Below are 22,641 nucleotides of genomic sequence, written 5' to 3'. Positions count from 1 at the left end.
TTCGATAAAGTCCATCATTTATGTCCAAATACCTGTTAGCGCGTTCAGTAAGCTACTCCAAGTGTAGGAACTTTTTAACTTAGAACTTCAATAATATTCCAACCGGATGATTCCTGTGTCTTTGGAACACAGCTACCTCTCACGTGAACGCGCACCAATGAACTCTTGTGCTTTCCTGAGTCAACAACTTCCAACTTCCTCTGTTCGCTCTTTGTTCATCGTAGACGCCTCAAACAACTTTCTAAAGACTGTTGACATCTAGTGGAAGCCTTAGGAAGTGCAAAATGAACCCTAAGTCACTGTGTGTTCGAATAGGCAATGACTTGAAAGGACTACAAGCACCAGATTTCCCACTTCCTGGTTACATTTTTCTCAGGTTTTTGCCTGCCATATGAGTTCTGTTATACTCACAGACACCATTCAAACAGTTTTAGAAACTTCAGAGTGTTTTCTATCAAAATCTACTAATAATATGCATATTTTAGTTCCTGGGCCCGAGTAGTAGGCTGTTTAATTTGGGTACGTTTTTCATCCGGCCGTGAAAATACTGCCCCCTAACCTAGAGAAGTTTTAAACAATTTAAAGGCAATGCTACTAAATACTAATTGAGTGTATGCAAACTTCTGACCCACTGGGAATGTGATGAAAGAAATAAAAGCTGAAATAAATCATTCTCTCTACTATTATTCTGACATTTCACATTCTGAAAATAAAGTGGTGATCCTAACTGACCTAAGACAGGGAATTTTTACTAGGATTAAATGTCAGGAATTGTGAAAAACTGAGTTTAAATGTATTTGCGTAAGGTGTATGTAAACTTCCGACTTCAACTGTATATCAATGAATTGTCGAGGGCACTAGAACAGTCTGCAGCACCCGGTCCTCACCCTGCTAGAATCTGAAGTCAAATGTCTACTGTTTGCTGATGATCTGGTGCTTCTGTCCCCAACCAAGGAGGGTCTACAGCAGCACCTAGATCTGTCCCCAACCAAGGAGGGCCTACAGCAGCACCTAGATCTGTCCCCAACCAAGGAGGGCCTACAGCAGCACCTAGATCTGTCCCCAACCAAGGAGGGCCTACAGCAACACCTAGATCTGTCCCCAACCAAGGAGGGCCTACAGCAGCACCTAGATCTTCTGCACAGATTCTGTCAGACCTGGGCCCTGACAGACCTGGGCCCGGACAGACCTGGGCCCTGACAGACCTGGGCCCTGACAGACCTGGGCCCTGACAGACCTGGGCCCTGTTAGACCTGGGCCCTGACAGTAAATCTCAGTAAGACCAAAATAATGGTGTTCCAAAACAGGTCCAGTCGCCAGGACCACAAATACAAATTCCATTTAGACACCGTTACCTTAGAGCACACAGAAAACTATACATACCTCGGCCTAAACATCAGCGCCACAGGTAACTTCCACAAAGCTGTGAATGAGCTGAGAGACAAGGCAAGAAGGGCCTTTTACGCCATTAAAAGGAATATAAAATTCAACATACCAATTAGGATCTGGCTAAAAATACTTGAATCAGTTATAGAACCCATTGCCCTTTATGGTTGTGAGGTCTGGGGTCCGCTCACCAACCAAGGCCGATAACCAATAATGTTCAAAATCCTGAAAAGAGACGTTAAATTCTACAATCACCTAAAAGGAAGCGATTTCCAAACCTTCCATAACAAAGCCATCACCTACAGAGAGATGAACCTGGAGAAGAGTCCCCTAAGCAAGCTGGTCCTGGGGCTCTGTTCACAAACACAAACAGACCCCACAGAGCCCCAGGACAGCAACACAATCAGACCCCACAGAGCCCCAGGACAGCAACACAAACAGACCCCACAGAGCCCCAGGACAGCAACACAAACAGACCCCACAGAGCCCCAGGACAGCAACACAATCAGACCCCACAGAGCCCCAGGACAGCAACACAAACAGACCCCACAGAGCCCCAGGACAGCAACACAATTAGACCCCACAGAGCCCCAGGACAGCAACACAAACAGACCCCACAGAGCCCCAGGACAGCAACACAAACAGACCCCACAGAGCCCCAGGACAGCAACACAAACAGACCCCACAGAGCCCCAGGACAGCAACACAAACAGACCCCACAGAGCCCCAGGACAGCAACACAAACAGACCCCACAGAGCCCCAGGACAGCAACACAAACAGAGCACACAGAGCCCCAGGACAGCAACATAAACAGACCCCACAGAGCCCCAGGACAGCAACACAAACAGACCCCACAGAGCCCCAGGACAGCAACACAATTAGACCCCACAGAGCCTCAGGACAGCAACACAATTAGACCCCACAGAGCCCCAGGACAACAACACAATTAGACCCCACAGAGCCCCAGGACAGCAACACAAACAGACCCCACAGAGCCCCAGGACAGCAACACAAACAGACCCCACAGAGCCCCAGGACAGCAACACAAACAGACCCCACAGAGCCCCAGGACAGCAACACAAACAGAGCCCACAGAGCCCCAGGACAGCAACACAAACAGACCCCACAGAGCCCCAGGACAACAACACAAACAGACCCCACAGAGCCCCAGGACAGCAACACAAACAGACCCCACAGAGCCCCAGGACAGCAACACAAACAGACCCCACAGAGCCCCAGGACAGCAACACAAACAGAGCCCACAGAGCCCCAGGACAGCAACACAAACAGACCCCACAGAGCCCCAGGACAACAACACAAACAGACCCCACAGAGCCCCAGGACAGCAACACAAACAGACCCCACAGAGCCCCAGGACAGCAACACAAACAGACCCCACAGAGCCCCAGGACAGCAACACAAACAGACCCCACAGAGCCCCAGGACAGCAACACAAACAGACCCCACAGAGCCCCAGGACAGCAACACAAACAGAGCCCACAGAGCCCCAGGACAGCAACACAAACAGAGCCCACAGAGCCCCAGGACAGCAACACAAACAGACCCCACAGAGCCCCAGGACAGCAACACAAACAGACCCCACAGAGCCCCAGGACAGCAACACAAACAGACCCCACCGAGCCCCAGGACAGCAACACAAACAGACCCCACAGAGCCCCAGGACAGCAACACAAACAGACCCCACAGAGCCCCAGGACAGCAACACAAACAGACCCCACAGAGCCCCAGGACAGCAAAACAAACAGACCCCACAGAGCCCCAGGACAGCAAAACAAACAGACCCCACAGAGCCCCAGGACAGCAACACAAACAGACCCCACAGAGCCCCAGGACAGCAACACAATTAGACACCAACCAAATCATGAGAAAACAAAAAGATAATTACTTGACACATTGGAAAGAATTAACAAAAAAACAGAGCAAACTAGAATGCTATTTGGCCCTAAACAGAGAGGACACAGTGGCAGAATACCTGACCACTGTGACTGACCCAAACTTAAGGAAATGCTTTGACTATGTACAGACTCAGTGAACATAGCCTTGCTATTGAGAAAGACCGCCGTAGGCAGACCTGGCTCTCAAGAGAAGACAGGCTATGTGCAACACCGCCCACAAAATGAGGTGGAAACTGAGCTGCACTTCCTGACCTCCTGCCAAATGTATGACCATATTAGAGACACATATTTCCCCTCAGATTACACAGATACACAAAGAATTAGAAAACAAATCCAATTTTGATTAACTCCCATATCTACTATCTACAGCAGCAAGATGTGTGACCTGTTGCCACAAGAAAAGGTCAACCAGTGAAGAACAAACTCCATTGTAAATACAACCCATATTTATGTTTATTTATTTTCCCTTTTGTACTTGAACTATTTGTGCATCATTACAACACTGTATATAGACATAATATGACATTTGTAATGTCTTTATTCTTCTGTAACTTTTGAGAGTGTAATGTTTACTGTTCATTTTTATTGTTTATTTCACTTTTGTTTATTATCTACTTCACTTGCTTTGGCAATTTTAACATCTGTTTCCCCATGCCAATAAAGACCCTTGAATTGAAATGAGAGAGAGAGAGAGATAGATATAAATATCAAAAAGACATTTCAGGATATAAATCTAGTTATAGTAGCTGGCTTGTCTGCTGGATAGGTTAGTAGACTTTAGAAAAGCAAACAATAACTTAAATAAGAATTATTTTCCTTTCAATCTTTTATCCAGATTTGAGCAGATTTTTTACATTTTAGTCATTTAGCAGTAGTGAATGCATACATTTCATAAAAACATTTTTTCTCCGTACTGGTCCTCCGTGAGAATCGAACCCACAACCCTGGCGTTTGCAAATACCACGCTCTACCAACTGAGCCACACGGGAACCAATAAGCATATTTAGTTTCTTTAAAAGAATGAACTCCCGTCAGAAGGATACAGACAACTCCAGATGTATTTATGCAGGAAAAATAGGCAGATTATTATTTTTTTTATACATAGAATTAAGCATAATGATTAGATTGCAGGGAGAAAAAAAAACTATTTCGGCTGTTTTAAAAAAAATTCAAAATTCTCTAACGTTCGGACGGGGTCACGGCCTTCCTCTTGACATCTCCCCAACCATCTTAACATACGTCGTCGTCGGGGATAGAGGACCAAAACGCAGCAAGAATGTGGATGCTCATCTTGATATTTATTTTTAACTAAAGAGAACACCAAAATAACAAAAACGAAGAACTCATGAACAACCAAACAGTCTTGTCAGGCTTATATAGGACTCCCAATCAGAGGCAACTAGAAAACACCTGCCTCCAATTGAGAGTCCAACCCCAATAAACTAGACATAGAAATACAAAAGACTAGAGACCACATAGAAATACAAACCTAGAACATAACACCAAAACCCGGAAATAATAAATCAAACACCCTACTCCATAAAACACCACCCCGAACCACATAAAACAAATACCCCCTGCCACGTCCTGACCAAACTACAATAACAAATAACCCTTATACTGGCCAGGACGTGACAGGTCATATTTCTGGGGTACATGACGACCCTGTCTGTACTGCTGCAACACCAAACCCAGAGAGACAGAGTACTCATCTCTAGACCTCTCCTCTCAGAGCTAGTGTAGACAGAACACCTTCGCTTCACCACCTCAGACTGGTCTGTCAGATCTGTGTTGCTGTTGTTGGTTGGTCTGTGTCTGTAAGGTGTCTGTTAATAATTGATGGTGTCTGTGTGTGTGGGAGAGAGAAGGAGAGAGGAGAGAGAAGGAGAGAGAAGATAGAGGAGAGAGAGAGGAGAGAGACAGAGAGAGAGAAGGAGAGAGGAGGAGAGAGGAGAGAGAAGGAGAGAGAAGGAGAGAGGAGAGAGAGAAGGAGAGAGGAGACAGAAGGAGAGAGGAGAGAGAAGGAGAGAGAGGGAGAGAGAGAGGGAGAGAGAAGGAGAGAGAAGGAGAGAGGAGAGAGAAGGAGAGAGAGAGAGAGAGAGAGAGAGAGAGGGAGAGAGAGAGGAGACAGAGAGAGACAGAGAGAGAGGGAGAGAGAGAGAGAGAGAGAGAGGGCCAGTGGCCGTGCAGAGCTTGGACCCATTGTTCTACTTTTCCTGTTTTCTACCTTCACAGCTCAGCTCAATCTGACTGGGAATGGGTGTGTGTTAGAGCCACCCAAAACCCAATCTCAGGACCTTATTTCCTCTCTCTCCATTCTGCCTCCACTCTCTCTCTCTCTCTCCATTCTGCCTCCACTCTCTCTCTCTCTCCATTCTGCCCCCACTCTCTCTCTCCATTCTGCCTCCACTCTCTCTCTCCAATCTGCCTCCACTCTCTCTCTCTCTCTCCATTCTGCCTCCTCTCTCCATTCTGCCTCCACTCTCTCTCTCTCTCCATTCTGCCTCCACTCTCTCTCTCCATTCTGCCTCCTCTCTCTCTCTCCATTCTGCCTCCACTCTCTCTCTCTCTCTCTCTCCATTCTGCCTCCACTCTCTCCATTCTGCCTCCACTCTCTCTCTCCATTCTGCCTCCACTCTCTCTCCATTCTGCCTCCACTCACTCTCTCTCCATTCTGCCTCCACTCTCTCTCTCTCCATTCTGCCTCCACTCTCTCTCTCTCCATTCTGCCTCCTCTCTCTCTCTCCCATTCTGCCTCCACTCTCTCTCTCTATTTTGCCTCCACCATCCCTCCCTCTCTCTCCCCTCGCATTCCCTCTCTCAGCTACAAAACAATAGCTAGAGGAAAACACTGTGTGTGTGAGAGAGATAGAGAGTAAGAGAGAGAGAGATAAAGAGAGAGATAGAGAGTAAGAGAGAGAGAGATAGAGAGAGAGACATAGAGATAAAGAGAGAGATAGAGAGAGAGACATAGAGAGAGTGAGAGAGAGAGAGTAAGAGAGAGAGATAGAGAGAGAGACATAGAGAGAGAGAGAGAGAGTAAGAGAGTGAGAGATAGAGAGAGAGACATAGAGAGAGTGAGAGAGTGAGAGAGAGAGTGAGAGAGAGAGAGAGAGAGAGAGACAGAGAGAGCTATCTGTAACCTGGTTACCCTCTAGGTTATTGCCCCGGATATTTGATCACACCAATCTATAAAAATGGAGACAAATTTGACCCAAATTACAGAGGAATTTGCGTTAACAGCAACTTGGGGGAAATTCTCTGCAGTATCATAAATAGCAGACTACATCATTTCCTTGATGAACACGCCACATTTCCACCCTCCACACTCTTAACTGACCAACAAGTCAATCTACTCGTGTTTTGTTGACTTCAAGAAAGCATTTGATTCAATTTTGGCACAAAGATCTTTTGATAGACTAATAGAAAGTTGTATTGGGAGGGAAAACTTATGTTATTACACAAATGTGTGGTTAAAATTGGCAACAAGCAAACAGAAAGACACCACAAAAAAAATCGAAGTGAACTTCAGTGCTATTTGTCTCTAAACAGACAGTACATGGTGGCAGATTATCTGACCACTGTGACTGATAGAAAACTGAGGAAAACACTGACTAGGTACAGACTCAGAGAGCTCAGTCCGGCTATAGAGACTGGTCGTCACAGACAAACCTGGCTGCCCAGAGAGGACAGGCTGGCTGTCCAGAGAGGACAGGCTGGCTAAAGAGACCGGTCGTCACAGACAAACCTGGCTGCCCAGAGAGGACAGGCTGGCTGTCCAGAGAGGACAGTCTGGCTATAGAGACCGGTCGTTACAGACAAACCTGTCTGCCCAGAGAGGACAGGCTGGCTGTCCAGAGAGGACAGTCTGGCTATAGAGACCGGTCGTTACAGACAAACCTGTCTGCCCAGAGAGGACAGGCTGGCTGTCCAGAGAGGACAGGCTGGCTGTCCAGAGAGGACAGTCTGGCTATAGAGACCGGTCGTTACAGACAAACCTGGCTGTCCAGAGAGGACAGGCTGGCTGTCCAGAGAGGACAGGCTGTGCTCACTCTGCTCCAGGGGAGAGGTAGAGACAGAGCTGTATTTCCTATTAAACTGTGACAAAAACTCAGACCTTAGAGAATCTTTCTTTCCCCAAATTATTATTCAGTACAAAGAATTTGAAACTATGAAAGATTAAGAAAAAATGTGTCTTCCTGCCACAACCTGAGGGACAGCCAGATATGTCCTCCTGTCTCAACCTGAGGGACAGCCAGATGTGTCCTCCTGTCACAACCTGAGGGACAGACAGATATGTCCTCCTGTCTCAACCTGAGGGACAGCCAGATGTGTCCTCCTGTCACAACCTGAGGGACAGACAGATATGTCTTCCTGCCACAACCTGAGGGACAGACAGATATGTGTCCTCCTGCCTCAACCTGAGGGACAGACAGATATGTGTCCTCCTGCTACAACCTGAGGGACAGCCAGATATGTCTTCCTGCCACAACCTGAGGGACAGCCAGATATGTCCTCCTGCCACATCCTGAGGGACAGCCAGATATGTCTTCCTGCCACAACCTGAGGGACAGCCAGATATGTCCTCCTGTCTCAACCTGAGGGACAGACAGATATGTCCTCCTGTCTCAACCTGAGGGACAGCCAGATATGTCTTCCTGCCACAACCTGAGGGACAGCCAGATATGTCCTCCTGTCTCAACCTGAGGGACAGACAGATATGTCCTCCTGCCACAACCTGAGGGACAGCCAGATGTGTCCTCCTTCCTCAACCTGAGGGACAGCCAGATATGTCCTCCTGCCACATCCTGAGGGACAGCCAGATATGTCTTCCTGCCACAACCTGAGGGACAGCCAGATATGTCCTCCTGCCACATCCTGAGGGACAGCCAGATATGTCCTCCTGCCACATCCTGAGGGACAGACAGACATGTCCTCCTGCCACAACCTGAGGGACAGCCAGATATGTCCTCCTGTCTCAACCTGAGGGACAGCCAGATATGTCCTCCTGTCTCAACCTGAGGGACAGACAGATATGTCCTCCTGCCACAACCTGAGGGACAGCCAGATATGTCCTCCTGCCACAACCTGAGGGACAGCCAGATATGTCCTCCTGTCTCAACCTGAGGGACAGCCAGATATGTCCTCCTGCCACATCCTGAGGGACAGACAGATATATGTCCTCCTGTCTCAACCTGAGGGACAGACAGATATGTCCTCCTGCCACAACCTGAGGGACAGACAGATATGTGTCTTCCTGTCTCAACCTGAGGGACAGACAGATGTGTCCTCCTGTCTCAACCTGAGGGACAGACAGATATATGTCCTCCTGTCTCAACCTGAGGGACAGACAGATATGTCCTCCTGCCACAACCTGAGGGACAGACAGATATGTCCTCCTTCCTCAACCTGAGGGACAGACAGATATGTGTCTTCCTGTCTCAACCTGAGGGACAGACAGATGTGTCCTCCTGCCACAACCTGAGGGACAGACAGATATGTCCTCCTGTCACAACCTGAGGGACAGACAGATATGTCCTCCTGCCACAACCTGAGGGACAGACAGATATGTCCTCCTGCCACAACCTGAGGGACAGACAGATATGTCCTCCTGCCACAACCTGAGGGACAGACAGATATGTGTCCTCCTGTCTCAACCTGAGGGACAGACAGTGAAAAGGGAAATGTAATGTGGATAATATTTCCCATCTTGTTTTGTTTTGTCTTTCATACCAGGTCATGTGTCTTCTCAGTCATGTTGACACTGGTCTACTACCGTCGCTTTAATGTATTGTTACATTAAAGAGAGAGAGAGAGATAGAGAGAGAGACAGACAGAGAGAGAGACAGAGAGAGAGACAGAGAGAGAGAGACAGACAGAGACAGAGAGTGTGTATCCTGTAAAAACAGTAGCTAGCAGGAAACAAACAACTCTGAAACTCCAAAACAAAAGTTATTTTTTTACACACACACACAGACACACAGACACACACACACACAGACACACACAGACACACACACACACACACACACACACAGGTTCAATGCTGCTCCCATCTCCACCATTTACAACCAGACAAACTCACAAGTTAGAAACGAATAATTCACTGTTTATTATATTATACAACTGATGAAATAATGTAACCCAACACATAACAAACATACCTGAACTCAACTATTTACATCAACAGTTCCTGACCTGAACAGCAGGAGATTATGTTACCTACTCCCCCAAAAGTCTCTCCTCCTCCCTCTCTCCACCCTTCATCCCCCCTCTTCCCTCCCTCTCTCTACTCCTCCTCAAACAGCATGATAGAGAAGTCATCCTCCTCTTCCTGAGCTTGTCTCTTCATCACTTCCTCTCTGCAGCCCAGAATCTCCATGTCTTCATCTAAGAAATAATCCTCTCCTCCGTCGTCCCCCTCCCCTCCAAACACAGACTTTACAAACTCCTTCCTTTCCTTTTTCTTCATCTGTTCTTCCTCTCCTTCTTTTCCTGTTTCTCTCCCTTCCTCTTCCCCTGCCTCCTCCTCAACAGACTCCTCCTCCTCGTCTTCCTCTTCCAGGCTTCTCTCCTCTCTCAGTTCCTTTCTTTCTTCTCCTTTACTGGTGTCTTTTGGTCTTTCCTCCTCTCTCTCTCTCTCTGGTACAGTCTGGTCTTTGCTGGGTGGAGGGGCTACGGGGGGGATCAGAGGTCAGAGGTCAGTTCAGACAGCTACAGGTTGTTGCTAGGTAACTAAAGTGGTCAGTGCTGTAGAAGGAGAAGTCACCTGGTCTGGCCGTGGTCGCGCTGCCTTTCTTTAGTTTGGAGAACCAGGGAGACGTCACTCTCTTCTTACCCTCCTCCTCTCCTCTTTTCTTCTTGCCAACTTTCTCTTTCACTCCCTTTCCTCCCTCGTTCAGGTCCCCTCCAATTGGCTCTGTGAGAGAGACTTGATTAGCTTAGAGTTGAGAAACAGAGAAGAAGGAGAGAGACTTGATTAGTTTAGAGTTGAGAAACAGAGAAGAAGGAGAGAGACTTGATTAGCTTAGAGTTGAGAAACAGAGAAGAAGGAGAGAGACTTGATTAGCTTAGAGTTGAGAAACAGAGAAGAAGGAGAGAGACTTGATTAGTTTAGAGTTGAGAAACAGAGAAGAAGGAGAGAGACTTGATTAGCTTAGAGTTGAGAAACAGAGAAGAAGGAGAGAGACTTGATTAGCTTAGAGTTGAGAAACAGAGAAGAAGGAGAGAGACTTGATTAGTTTAGAGTTGAGAAACAGAGAAGAAGGAGAGAGACTTGATTAGCTTAGAGTTGAGAAACAGAGAAGGAGAGAGACTTGATTAGCTTAGAGTTGAGAAACAGAGAAGAAGGAGAGAGACTTGATTAGCTTAGAGTTGAGAAACAGAGAAGGAGAGAGACTTGATTAGCTTAGAGTTGAGAAACAGAGAAGAAGGAGAGAGACTTGATTAGCTTAGAGTTGAGAAACAGAGAAGGAGAGAGACTTGATTAGCTTAGAGTTGAGAAACAGAGAAGAAGGAGAGAGACTTGATTAGCTTAGAGTTGAGAAACAGAGAAGAAGGAGAGAGACTTGATTAGTTTAGAGTTGAGAAACAGAGAAGAAGGAGAGAGACTTGATTAGTTTAGAGTTGAGAAACAGAGAAGAAGGAGAGAGACTTGATTAGTTTAGAGTTGAGAAACAGAGAAGGAGAGAGACTTGATTAGCTTAGAGTTGAGAAACAGAGAAGAAGGAGAGAGACTTGATTAGTTTAGAGTTGAGAAACAGAGAAGAAGGAGAGAGACTTGATTAGTTTAGAGTTGAGAAACAGAGAAGAAGGAGAGAGACTTGATTAGTTTAGAGTTGAGAAACAGAGAAGGAGAGAGACTTGATTAGCTTAGAGTTGAGAAACAGAGAAGAAGGAGAGAGACTTGATTAGCTTAGAGTTGAGAAACAGAGAAGAAGGAGAGAGACTTGATTAGCTTAGAGTTGAGAAACAGAGAAGAAGGAGAGAGACTTGATTAGTTTAGAGTTGAGAAACAGAGAAGAAGGAGAGAGACTTGATTAGTTTAGAGTTGAGAAACAGAGAAGAAGGAGAGAGACTTGATTAGCTTAGAGTTGAGAAACAGAGAAGAAGGAGAGAGACTTGATTAGTTTAGAGTTGAGAAACAGAGAAGAAGGAGAGAGACTTGATTAGCTTAGAGTTGAGAAACAGAGAAGAAGGAGAGAGACTTGATTAGTTTAGAGTTGAGAAACAGAGAAGAAGGAGAGAGACTTGATTAGCTTAGAGTTGAGAAACAGAGAAGAAGGAGAGAGACTTGATTAGCTTAGAGTTGAGAAACAGAGAAGAAGGAGAGAGACTTGATTAGCTTAGAGTTGAGAAACAGAGAAGAAGGAGAGAGACTTGATTAGCTTAGAGTTGAGAAACAGAGAAGAAGGAGAGAGACTTGATTAGCTTAGAGTTGAGAAACAGAGAAGAAGGAGAGAGACTTGATTAGCTTAGAGTTGAGAAACAGAGAAGAAGGAGAGAGACTTGATTAGCTTAGAGTTGAGAAACAGAGAAGAAGGAGAGAGACTTGATTAGCTTAGAGTTGAGAAACAGAGAAGAAGGAGAGAGACTTGATTAGTTTAGAGTTGAGAAACAGAGAAGAAGGAGAGAGACTTGATTAGCTTAGAGTTGAGAAACAGAGAAGAAGGAGAGAGACTTGATTAGCTTAGAGTTGAGAAACAGAGAAGAAGGAGAGAGACTTGATTAGCTTAGAGTTGAGAAACAGAGAAGAAGGAGAGAGACTTGATTAGCTTAGAGTTGAGAAACAGAGAAGAAGGAGAGAGACTTGATTAGTTTAGAGTTGAGAAACAGAGAAGAAGGAGAGAGACTTGATTAGTTTAGAGTTGAGAAACAGAGAAGAAGGAGAGAGACTTGATTAGCTTAGAGTTGAGAAACAGAGAAGAAGGAGAGAGACTTGATTAGCTTAGAGTTGAGAAACAGAGAAGAAGGAGAGAGACTTGATTAGCTTAGAGTTGAGAAACAGAGAAGAAGGAGAGAGACTTGATTAGCTTAGAGTTGAGAAACAGAGAAGAAGGAGAGAGACTTGATTAGTTTAGAGTTGAGAAACAGAGAAGGAGAGAGACTTGATTAGCTTAGAGTTGAGAAACAGAGAAGAAGGAGAGAGACTTGATTAGCTTAGAGTTGAGAAACAGAGAAGGAGAGAGACTTGATTAGTTTAGAGTTGAGAAACAGAGAAGGAGAGAGACTTGATTAGTTTAGAGTTGAGAAACAGAGAAGAAGGAGAGAGACTTGATTAGTTTAGAGTTGAGAAACAGAGAAGGAGAGAGACTTGATTAGTTTAGAGTTGAGAAACAGAGAAGAAGGAGAGAGACTTGATTAGCTTAGAGTTGAGAAACAGAGAAGAAGGAGAGAGACTTGATTAGCTTAGAGTTGAGAAACAGAGAAGAAGGAGAGAGACTTGATTAGTTTAGAGTTGAGAAACAGAGAAGAAGGAGAGAGACTTGATTAGCTTAGAGTTGAGAAACAGAGAAGAAGGAGAGAGACTTGATTAGCTTAGAGTTGAGAAACAGAGAAGAAGGAGAGAGACTTGATTAGCTTAGAGTTGAGAAACAGAGAAGAAGGAGAGAGACTTGATTAGCTTAGAGTTGAGAAACAGAGAAGAAGGAGAGAGACTTGATTAGTTTAGAGTTGAGAAACAGAGAAGAAGGAGAGAGACTTGATTAGCTTAGAGTTGAGAAACAGAGAAGGAGAGAGACTTGATTAGCTTAGAGTTGAGAAACAGAGAAGAAGGAGAGAGACTTGATTAGTTTAGAGTTGAGAAACAGAGAAGAAGGAGAGAGACTTGATTAGCTTAGAGTTGAGAAACAGAGAAGAAGGAGAGAGACTTGATTAGTTTAGAGTTGAGAAACAGAGAAGAAGGAGAGAGACACACCTGACTTAGTATTCTTTACTTCAGTCTGTTGAACACTCCCCCTGTCTTCTCTCCTCCCTTCTGTCTCTCCTCCCCTCTGTCTCTCCTCCCTTCTGTTTCTCCTCCCTTCTGTCTCTCCTCCCTTCTGTCTCTCCTCCCCTCTGTCTCTCCTCCCCTCTGTCTCTCCTCCCTTCTGTCTCTCCTCCCTTCTGTCTCTCCTCCCTTCTGTCTTTCCTCCCCTCTGTCTCTCCTCCCTTCTGTCTCTCCTCCCTTCTGTCTCTCCTCCCTTCTGTCTCTCCTCCCTTCTGTCTCTCCTCCCCTCTGTCTCTCCTCCCCTCTGTCTCTCCTCCCTTCTGTCTCTCCTCCCTTCTGTCTCTCCTCCCTTCTGTCTCTCCTCCCTTCTGTCTTTCCTCCCCTCTGTCTCTCCTCCCTTCTGTCTCTCCTCCCCTCTGTCTCTCCTCCCTTCTGTCTCTCCTCCCCTCTGTTTCTCCTCCCTTCTGTCTCTCCTCCCCTCTGTCTCTCCTCCCTTCTGTCTTTCCTCCCCTCTGTCTCTCCTCCCTTCTGTCTCTCCTCCCTTCTGTCTCTCCTCCCCTCTGTCTCTCCTCCCTTCTGTCTCTCCTCCCTTCTGTCTCTCCTCCCCTCTGTCTCTCCTCCCTTCTGTCTCTCCTCCCTTCTGTCTCTCCTCCCCTCTGTCTCTCCTCCCTTCTGTCTCTCCTCCCTTCTGTCTCTCCTCCCCTCTGTCTCTCCTCCCCTCTGTCTCTCCTCCCCTCTGTCTCTCCTCCCTTCTGTCTCTCCTCCCTTCTGTCTCTCCTCCCTTCTGTCTCTCCTCCCTTCTGTCTCTCCTCCCTTCTGTCTCTCCTCCCCTCTGTCTCTCCTCCCCTCTGTCTCTCCTCCCTTCTGTCTCTCCTCGTTTCATGGTGATGGCGAGAACCATGATGACATCATCAGACTGACTCAGTGTTCTGTTTTAGTGTTGGGGTGGAAGTAAACCCTGCACACTCACCACTCTGCTCTCTGTCACTCTGTCTCTTAGCAGCTTTCACCACAGCTGACTTCTGAGGAACACACACGTTAATTATACACTTGGATTTAGTCAAACCAGCTCAGAGACAGAGAGAGAGAGACAGAGAGAGACAGAGACAGAGAGAGACAGAGAGTAGAGAGAGAGAGTAGAGAGAGGGAGAGAGAGAGAGAGAGAGAGGGAGAGAGAGAGAGAGAGGGAGAGAGAGAGAGAGAGGGAGAGAGAGAGAGAGAGAGAGAGTAGAGAGAGAGAGAGAGAGATAGGGAGGGAGAGTAGAGAGAGAGAGAGAGTAGAGAGAGAGTAGAGAGAGAGAGAGAGGGAGAGAGAGAGAGAGAGAGAGGGAGAGAGAGAGTAGAGAGAGAGAGAGAGGGAGAGAGAGAGAGGGAGAGAGAGAGTAGAGAGAGAGAGAGAGAGAGACAGAGAGAGAGAGGGAGAGAGTAGAGAGAGAGAAAGAGAGAGAGACAGAGAGAGTAGAGAGAGAGAGTAGAGAGAGAGAGAGAGAGAGAGAGAGAGAGAGAGAGGGAGAGAGAGAGGGAGAGAGAGTAGAGAGAGAGAGAGGGAGAGAGAGTAGAGAGAGAGAGAGTAGAGAGAGAGAGAGAGAGAGAGAGGGAGAGAGAGGGAGACAGAGAGAGAGGGAGACAGAGAGTGAGTGTGTAGACTGACTGTGTGTGGAAGACATGGGAGATGTGACATGCTGACCTTGTTTCTGATGTATGCTGATCTCCTGCTCTTTTCATGGTCCAGAAGCATCTCCATCACCTCTACAACTGTTGCTCCTCACGAATTAACACATTTCATTTAGAAGTCACTTATCGACTATAGTCTTTTAAAGTCTTAAAAAAAAAGACCACAGCTTTAGCTACAAAAGGAGCCTGTAGTAACTTCAGGTGCAGTGTGTGTGTGTGCCTTCCCCGTAGCTCAGTTGGTAGAGCATGGTGTTTGCAACGCCAGGGGTTGTGGGTTCGATTCCCACGGGGGGCCAGCACAGGAAAATAATTATATGAAATGTATGCATTCACTACTGTAAGTTGCTCTGGATAAGAGCGTCTGCTAAATGACAAAAATGTGTGTGTGTGTAGTATTTGTGAAGTATTGTGTGTACCAGCAATGTCGCTGTCCTCTGAGCTCTCTCTGTCTGACGTTTGTTGAATCCAGAACCCAAACCTAGACAACCTCCTCTGAGAGAGAGAGAGAAGAGAGAGAGACATAAAGTGAATAATTTCAGTGGATACAGCGCCTTCGGAAAATATTCAGACTCCTTCCACATTTTGTTACGTTACAGCCTTATTCTGAAATGGATTAAATAAAAACATTTCCTCATCAATCTACACACAATACCCCATAATGACATCACAATACCCCATAATGACATCAGAATATCCCATAATGACATCACAATATCCCATAATGACATCAGAATATCCCATAATGACATCACAATACCCCATAATGACATCAGAATATCCCATAATGACATCACAATACCCCATAATGACATCACAATACCCCATAATGACATCACAATACCCCATAATGACATCACAATAGCCCATAATGACAAAGCAAAAACAGGTTTTAAATTTTATTTTGATGGTAGAGTTTTTCAACAAGACAATGACCCAACACACCTCCAGGCTGTGTAAGGGCTATTTGACCAAGAAGGAGAGTGATGGAGTGCTGCATCAGATGACCTGGCCTCCACAATCACCCGACCTCAACCCAATTGAGATGGTTTGGGATGAGTTGGACCGCAGAGTGAAGGAAAAGCAGCCAACAAGTGCTCAGCATATGTGGGAACTCCTTCAAGACTGTTTGAAAAGCATTCCTCATGAAGCTGGTTGAGAGAATGCCAAGAGTGTGCAAAGCTGTCATCAAGGCAAAGGGTGGCTACTTTGAAGAATCTCAAATATAAAATATATTTTGATTTGTTTAATACTTTTTTGGTTACGACATGATTCCATATGTGTTATTTCATAGTTTTGATGTTTTCGCTATTATTCTACAATGTAGAAAATAGTAAAAAATAAAGAAAAACCTTGGAATGAGTCGGTGTGTCCAGACTGTTGACTGGCACTGTTTGTAAATTTGATATTTCCTTTTGTTTTTATACATTTGCAAAAATTTCTAAAATCCAGTTTTTGCTTTGACATTATGGGGTATTGTGTTTAGACTGATGGGGCGAAAAAAAACGATTTAATCAATTTTAGAATAAGGCTGTAACGTAACAAAATGTGGAAAAGGTCCAGGGCTCTGAATACCTTCCGAATGCACCGTATGTGAGAATGTGGCTGAGACAGTGTGTGTCTGTGTTTTTGATTTCCTATTTTTGTGGATACCAGAGGTCCTCACAAGGATAGCAAAACAAGGAAAATTCGGACAAGTGGGGACATTTTGCCGGTCCCCACAAGGAAAAATACTATTTTAGGCTTAGGGATTTGGTGTAGGGTTAGAATTAGGGGTGTGTATATGTGAGGGGAGAAGCCCTGTGTGTCTGTGTGTATATGTGAGGGGAGAAGCCCTGTGTGTCTGTGTGTATATGTGAGGGGAGAAGCCCTGTGTGTCTGTGTGTATATGTGAGGGGAGAAGCCCTGTGTGTCTGTGTGTATATGTGAGGGGAGAAGCCCTGTGTGTCTGTGTGTATATGTGAGGGGAGAAGCCCTGTGTGCCTGTGTGTATATGTGAGGGGAGAAGCCCTGTGTCTGTGTGTATATGTGAGGGGAGAAGCCCTGTGTGTCTGTGTGTATATGTGAGGGGAGAAGCCTGTGTGTATATGTGAGGGGAGAAGCCCTGTGTGCCTGTGTGTATATGTGAGGGGAGAAGCCCTGTGTGTCTGTGTGTATATGTGAGGGGAGAAGCCCTGTGTGTATATGTGAGGGGAGACGGCCTGTGTGTGTGTGTGTATATGTGAGGGGAGAAGGCCTGTGTCTGTGTGTATATGTGAGGGGAGAAGGCCTGTGTCTGTGTGTATATGTGAGGGGAGAAGCCCTGTGTCTGTGTGTGTATATGTGAGGGGAGAAGCCCTGTGTCTGTGTGTATATGTGAGGGGAGAAGGCCTGTGTGTCTGTGTGTATATGTGAGGGGAGAAGCCCTGTGTGTCTGTGTGTATATGTGAGGGGAGAAGGCCTGTGTGTATATGTGAGGGGAGAAGCCCTGTGTCTGTGTGTATATGTGAGGGGAGAAGCCCTGTGTCTGTGTGTATATGTGAGGGGAGAAGCCCTGTGTGTCTGTGTGTATATGTGAGGGGAGACGGCCTGTGTGTATATGTGAGGGGAGAAGGCCTGTGTGTATATGTGAGGGGAGAAGCCCTGTGTGTCTGTGTGTGTATATGTGAGGGGAGAAGCCCTGTGTGTCTGTGTGTATATGTGAGGGGAGAAGCCCTGTGTCTGTGTGTGTATGTGAGGGGAGACGGCCTGTGTGTATATGTGAGGGGAGAAGGCCTGTGTGTCTGTGTATATGTGAGGGGAGAAGCCCTGTGTCTGTGTGTATATGTGAGGGGAGAAGGCCTGTGTGTCTGTGTGTATATGTGAGGGGAGAAGCCCTGTGTGTCTGTGTGTATATGTGAGGGGAGAAGGCCTGTGTGTCTGTGTGTATATGTGAGGGGAGAAGCCCTGTGTCTGTGTGTATATGTGAGGGGAGAAGCCCTGTGTGTCTGTGTGTATATGTGAGGGGAGAAGGCCTGTGCCTGTGTATATGTGAGGGGAGAAGCCCTGTGTGTGTTGTCAGGTTATATACCCCCCCCTGGTGACAGGGACATGTAACAACCAACTAGAAATCTGACTGACAGAACAATACCAGACTAATGAACGGATGTAAAATTCTGAATTTACATTAACTAGGGAACGAATGGATGGACAGAGATATATGGATGGAACAATAGGTAGATACAGGTAACTGCCAGAATAAAGGAAACACCAACATAAAGTGGCCTCCACCAACCAGGACAACTTCAATGAGCCTTGGCACCGATTCTACAAGTGTCTGGAAATCTATCGGAAGGATGTGACATCATTCTTCTATGAGAAATTGCATCATTTGGTGTTTTTGTTTGGTGAATCTCCCCGTAAGAGTTGAATTGGTTTGAGATCCCCTTTAAACCCCCTATAGTCTTTTGAGACCCATCTTTCAAATGGCTTATAGTTCATAAAGCTTTTATTCATCATTTTAAACCCCCATTATACTCTTTTGAGACCCCTCTTTCAAATTCACTGTGATCTCTTATTCTATCCATGGTAGGTAGCCAAAATAATGGACAACCGGACATTTTTATACATGACCCTAAGGATGATGGGATGTTCATTGCTTAATTAACTCAGGAACCACACCTGTGGAAGCACCTGGTTTCAACATGCTTTGTATGCCTCATTTACTTCCAAGTGTTTCCTTTATTTTGGCAGTTACCTTTAAATAGATATATAGATAGATACACTACATAGCCAAAAGTATGTGGACACGTGCTTATCAAACATTTAATTCCAAAATAATGGCCATTAATATGGAGTTGGTCCCCCCTTTGCTGCTATAACAGCCTCCACTCTTCTGGGAAGGCTTTCCACTAGATGTTGGATCATTGCTGCTATAACAGCCTCCACTCTTCTGGGAAGGCTTTAGATGTTGGAACATTGCTGCTATAACAGCCTCCTCTCTTCTGGGAAGGCTTTCCACTAGATGTTGGTACATTGCTGCTATAACAGCCTCCACTCTTCTGGGAACATTGCTGCGGGGACTTGCTTCCATTCAGCCACTAGAGCATTAGTCAGGTCGGGCACTGATGTTGGGCGATTAGGCCTGGCTCGCAGTCGGCGTTCCAATTCATCTCAAAGGTGTTCGATGGGGTTGAGGTCAGAGCTCTGTGCAGGCAAGTCAAGTTCTTCCACACCGATCTCCACAAACCATTTCTGTATGGACCTCGCTTTGTCCATGGGGGCATTGTCATGTTGAAACAGGAAAGGGCTTTCTATAAACTGTTGCCACAAAGTTGAAAGCACATAATCGTCTAGAATGTCATTGTATGCTGTAGCGTTAAGGTTTCCCTTCATTGGAACTAAGGGGCCTGAACCATGAAAAACATCCCCAAACCATTATTCCTCCTCCACCAAACTTTACAGTTGGCACTATGCATTGGAGCAGGTAGTGTTCTCCTGGCATCCGCCAAACCCAGTTTAGTCCGTCGGACTGCCAGATGGCGAAGCGTGATTCATCACTCCAGAGAACACATTTCCACTGCTCCAGAGTCCAATGGCGGCGAGCTTTGTACCACTCCAGCCGACGCTTGGCATGGCGCATGGTGATCTTAGGCTTGTGTGCGACTGCTTGGCCGTGGAAACCCATTTCATGAAGCTCCCGAAGCAAGGTTATTGGGCTGACGTTGCTTCCAAAGGCAGTTTGGAACTCGGTAGTGAGTGTTGAAACCGAGGACAGATGATTTTTATGCGCTTCAGCACTCGGCGGTCCCATTCTGTGAGTTTGTGTGTCCTACCACGTCACGGCTGAGCCGTTGTTGCTCCTGGATGTTTCCACTTCACAATAACAGCACTTACAGTTGACCGGGGGTAGCTCTAGCAGGGCAGAAATGTGACTTGCTGGAAAAGTGGCATCCTATGACGGTGCTACATTGAAAGTCACTGAGCTCTTCAGTACGGGCCATTCTACTGCCAATGTTTGTCTAGTGGAGATTGCATGGCGGTGTGCTCGAATTTTATACACCTGTTAGCAACGGGTGTGGCTGAAATAGCCGAATCCACTAATTTGAACGGGTGTCCACATACTTTTGGCCAACTAGTGTACATAGAGATAAAGTAGATAGACAAAACAATAGAAATATAGATAGATCAATAGATCGATGAGACAATAGATAGATATATACTATAGATAGATAGATACGATAGCTAGTAGATACGATAGATAGTAGATAGATACTATAGATACGATACGATAGATAGATAGATAGATAGTAGATAGACAGATACTATAAATAGATAGATAGACGAGATAGCTATAGATAGATAGATAGATAGATAGATAGATACTATAGATAGATAGATAGATAGATAGATACTATAGATAGCTAGATAGATAGCTAGATAGATAGATAGATAGATAGATAGATAGATAGATAGACAGATACTATAAATAGATAGATAGATAGATAGACAGATACTATAGATAGATAGATAGATAGATCGATAGATAGCTAGATAGATAGATAGATAGATAGATAGATAGATACAGACAGACAGACAGACAGACAGACAGACAGACAGACAGACACACTATAGATACTATAGATAGATAGATAGATAGATAGATAGACAGACAGACAGACAGACAGACAGACAGACAGACAGACAGACAGACAGACAGACAGATAGATAGATAGATAGATAGATAGATAGATAGATAGATAGATAGATAGATAGATTATATATATACACACTACCGTTCAAAAGTTTGGGGTCACTTAGAAATGTCCTAGTTTTTGAAAGAAAAGTAAATTTTTTGTCCATTAAAATAACATCAAATTGATCAGAAATACAGACGCCTCACAAGTCCTCAACTGGCAGCGCCATTAAATAGTACCGTAAAAACACCAGTCTCAACGTCAGCAGTGAAGAGGCGACTCCAGGATGCTGGCCTTCTAGGCAGAGTTGCAATGAAAAAGCCATCTCTCAAACTGGCCAATAAAAAGAAAAGATTAAGATGGGCAAAAGAACGCAGACACTGGACAGAGGAACTCTGCCTAGAAGGCCAGCATCCTGCCAGTTGAGGACTTGTGAGGAGTCCTTTTCTCAAACTAGACACTCTAATGTACTTATCCTCTTGCTCAGTTGTTCACCGGAGATCTTCGGTTTCAGTTTCTTGGCGATTTCTCACATGGAATAGCCTTCATTTCTCAGAACAAGAACAGACTGATGGGTTTCAGAAGAAAGTTCTTTGTTTCTGGCCATTTTGAGCCTGTAATCGAACCCACAAATGCTGATGCTCCAGATACTCAACTAGTGTAAAGAAGGACAGTTTCATTGCTTCTTTAATAAGAACAGTTTTCAGCTGTGCTAAAAAAATTGCAACAGGGTTTTTTAATGATCAATTAGCCTTTTAAAATGATAAACTTGGATTAGCTAACACAACGTGCCATTGGAACACAGGAGCGATGGTTGCTGATAATGGGCCTCTGTACGCCCATGTAGATATTCCATTAAAAATCAGCCGTTTCCAGCTACAATAGTTATTTACAACATTATCAATGTCTACACTGTATTTCTGATCAATTTGATGTTATTTTGAATGGACAAAAAATGTTTTCTTTCAAAAACAAGGACATTCCTAAGTGACCCAAAACTTTTCAACGGTAGTGTATATACAGTTGAAGTCGGAAGTTTACATCCACTTAGGTTGGAGTCATTAAAATTCGATTTTCAACCACTCCACACATTTCTTGTAAACAAACTATAGTTTTGGCAAGTCAGTTAGGACATCTACATTGTGTTAGTTCCAACAATTGTTTACAGACAGATTGTTTCACTTTTAATTCACTGTATCACAAATCCAGTGGGTCAGAAGTTTACATAAACTAAGTTGACTGTGCCTTTAAACAGCTTGGAAAATTCCAAGCTTTAGAAGCTTCTGATAGGCTAATTGACATCATTTGAGTCAATTGGAGGTGTACCTGTGGATGTATTTCAAGGCCTACCTTCAAACTCAGTGCCTCTTTGCTTGACATCATGGGAAAATCTAAATCAGCCAAGACCTCAGAAAACAAATTGTAGACCTCCACAAGTCTGGTTCATCCTTGGGAGCAATTTCCAAACGCCTGAAGGTACCACATTCATCTGTACAAACAATAGTACGCAAGTATATTCTGTCTCCTAGAGATGAACATACTTTGGTGCGAAAAGTGCAAATCAATCCCAGAACAACACCAAAGGACCTTGTGAAGATGCTGGAGGAAACAGGTACAAAAGTATATATTTCCACAGTGAAACAAGTCCTATATCGACATAACCTGAAAGGCCGCTCAGCAAGGAAGAAGCCACTGCTCCAAAACAGCCATAAAAAATCCAGACTACGGTTTGCAACTGCACATGGGGACAAAGATCATACTTCTTGGAGAAATGTCCTCTGGTCTGATGAAACAAAAATAGAACTGCTTGGCCATAATGACCATCGTTATGTTTGGAGGAAAAAGGGGGAGGCTTGCAAGCCGAAGAACACCATCCCAACCGTGAAGCACGGGGGTGGCAGCATCATGTTGTGGGGGTGCTTTGCTGCAGGAGGGACTGGTGCACTTCACAAAATATATGGCATCATGAGGTAGGAAAATTATGTGGATATATTGAAGCAACATCTCAACACATCAGTCAGGAAGTTAAAGCTTGGTCGCAAATCGGTCTTCCAAACGGACAATGACCCCAAGCATACTTCCAAA

General features: G+C 45.2%; 1 protein-coding gene across 10 annotated transcripts in view; it reads right to left on the bottom strand.

Annotated features, from left to right (window-relative positions):
• Positions 1-9,391: 9,391 nt before the first annotated feature.
• The window catches only part of LOC106592207 (uncharacterized), an 85,254-nt gene continuing 72,004 nt past the window's right edge, over positions 9,392-22,641 (bottom strand). For 2 of the 10 annotated variants that reach the window (XM_045721387.2, XM_045721379.2), the window contains 5 exons: positions 15,322-15,397; positions 14,919-14,995; positions 14,202-14,253; positions 10,073-10,243; positions 9,392-9,978 (listed from right to left, as the gene is read on the bottom strand). In XM_045721387.2, coding sequence (XP_045577343.2) covers positions 9,593-9,978; positions 10,073-10,243; positions 14,202-14,253; positions 14,919-14,995; positions 15,322-15,397 — 762 coding nt within the window. In that variant the 3' untranslated portion in view covers positions 9,392-9,592. The remainder of the gene's footprint in view (positions 9,979-10,072; positions 10,244-14,201; positions 14,254-14,918; positions 14,996-15,321; positions 15,398-22,641) is intronic. The other 8 variants (XM_045721380.2, XM_045721381.2, XM_045721382.2 and 5 more) reach the window with 8 other exon arrangements.

This window comes from Salmo salar, chromosome 07, assembly GCF_965601325.2.
Source record: "Salmo salar chromosome 07, fSalSal1, whole genome shotgun sequence".
NCBI classification, from domain to species: Eukaryota; Metazoa; Chordata; class Actinopteri; order Salmoniformes; family Salmonidae; genus Salmo; species Salmo salar.
The sequence above is the reverse complement of the archived record's forward strand: the minus strand, read 5'-3'. Positions and strand labels throughout refer to the sequence as shown.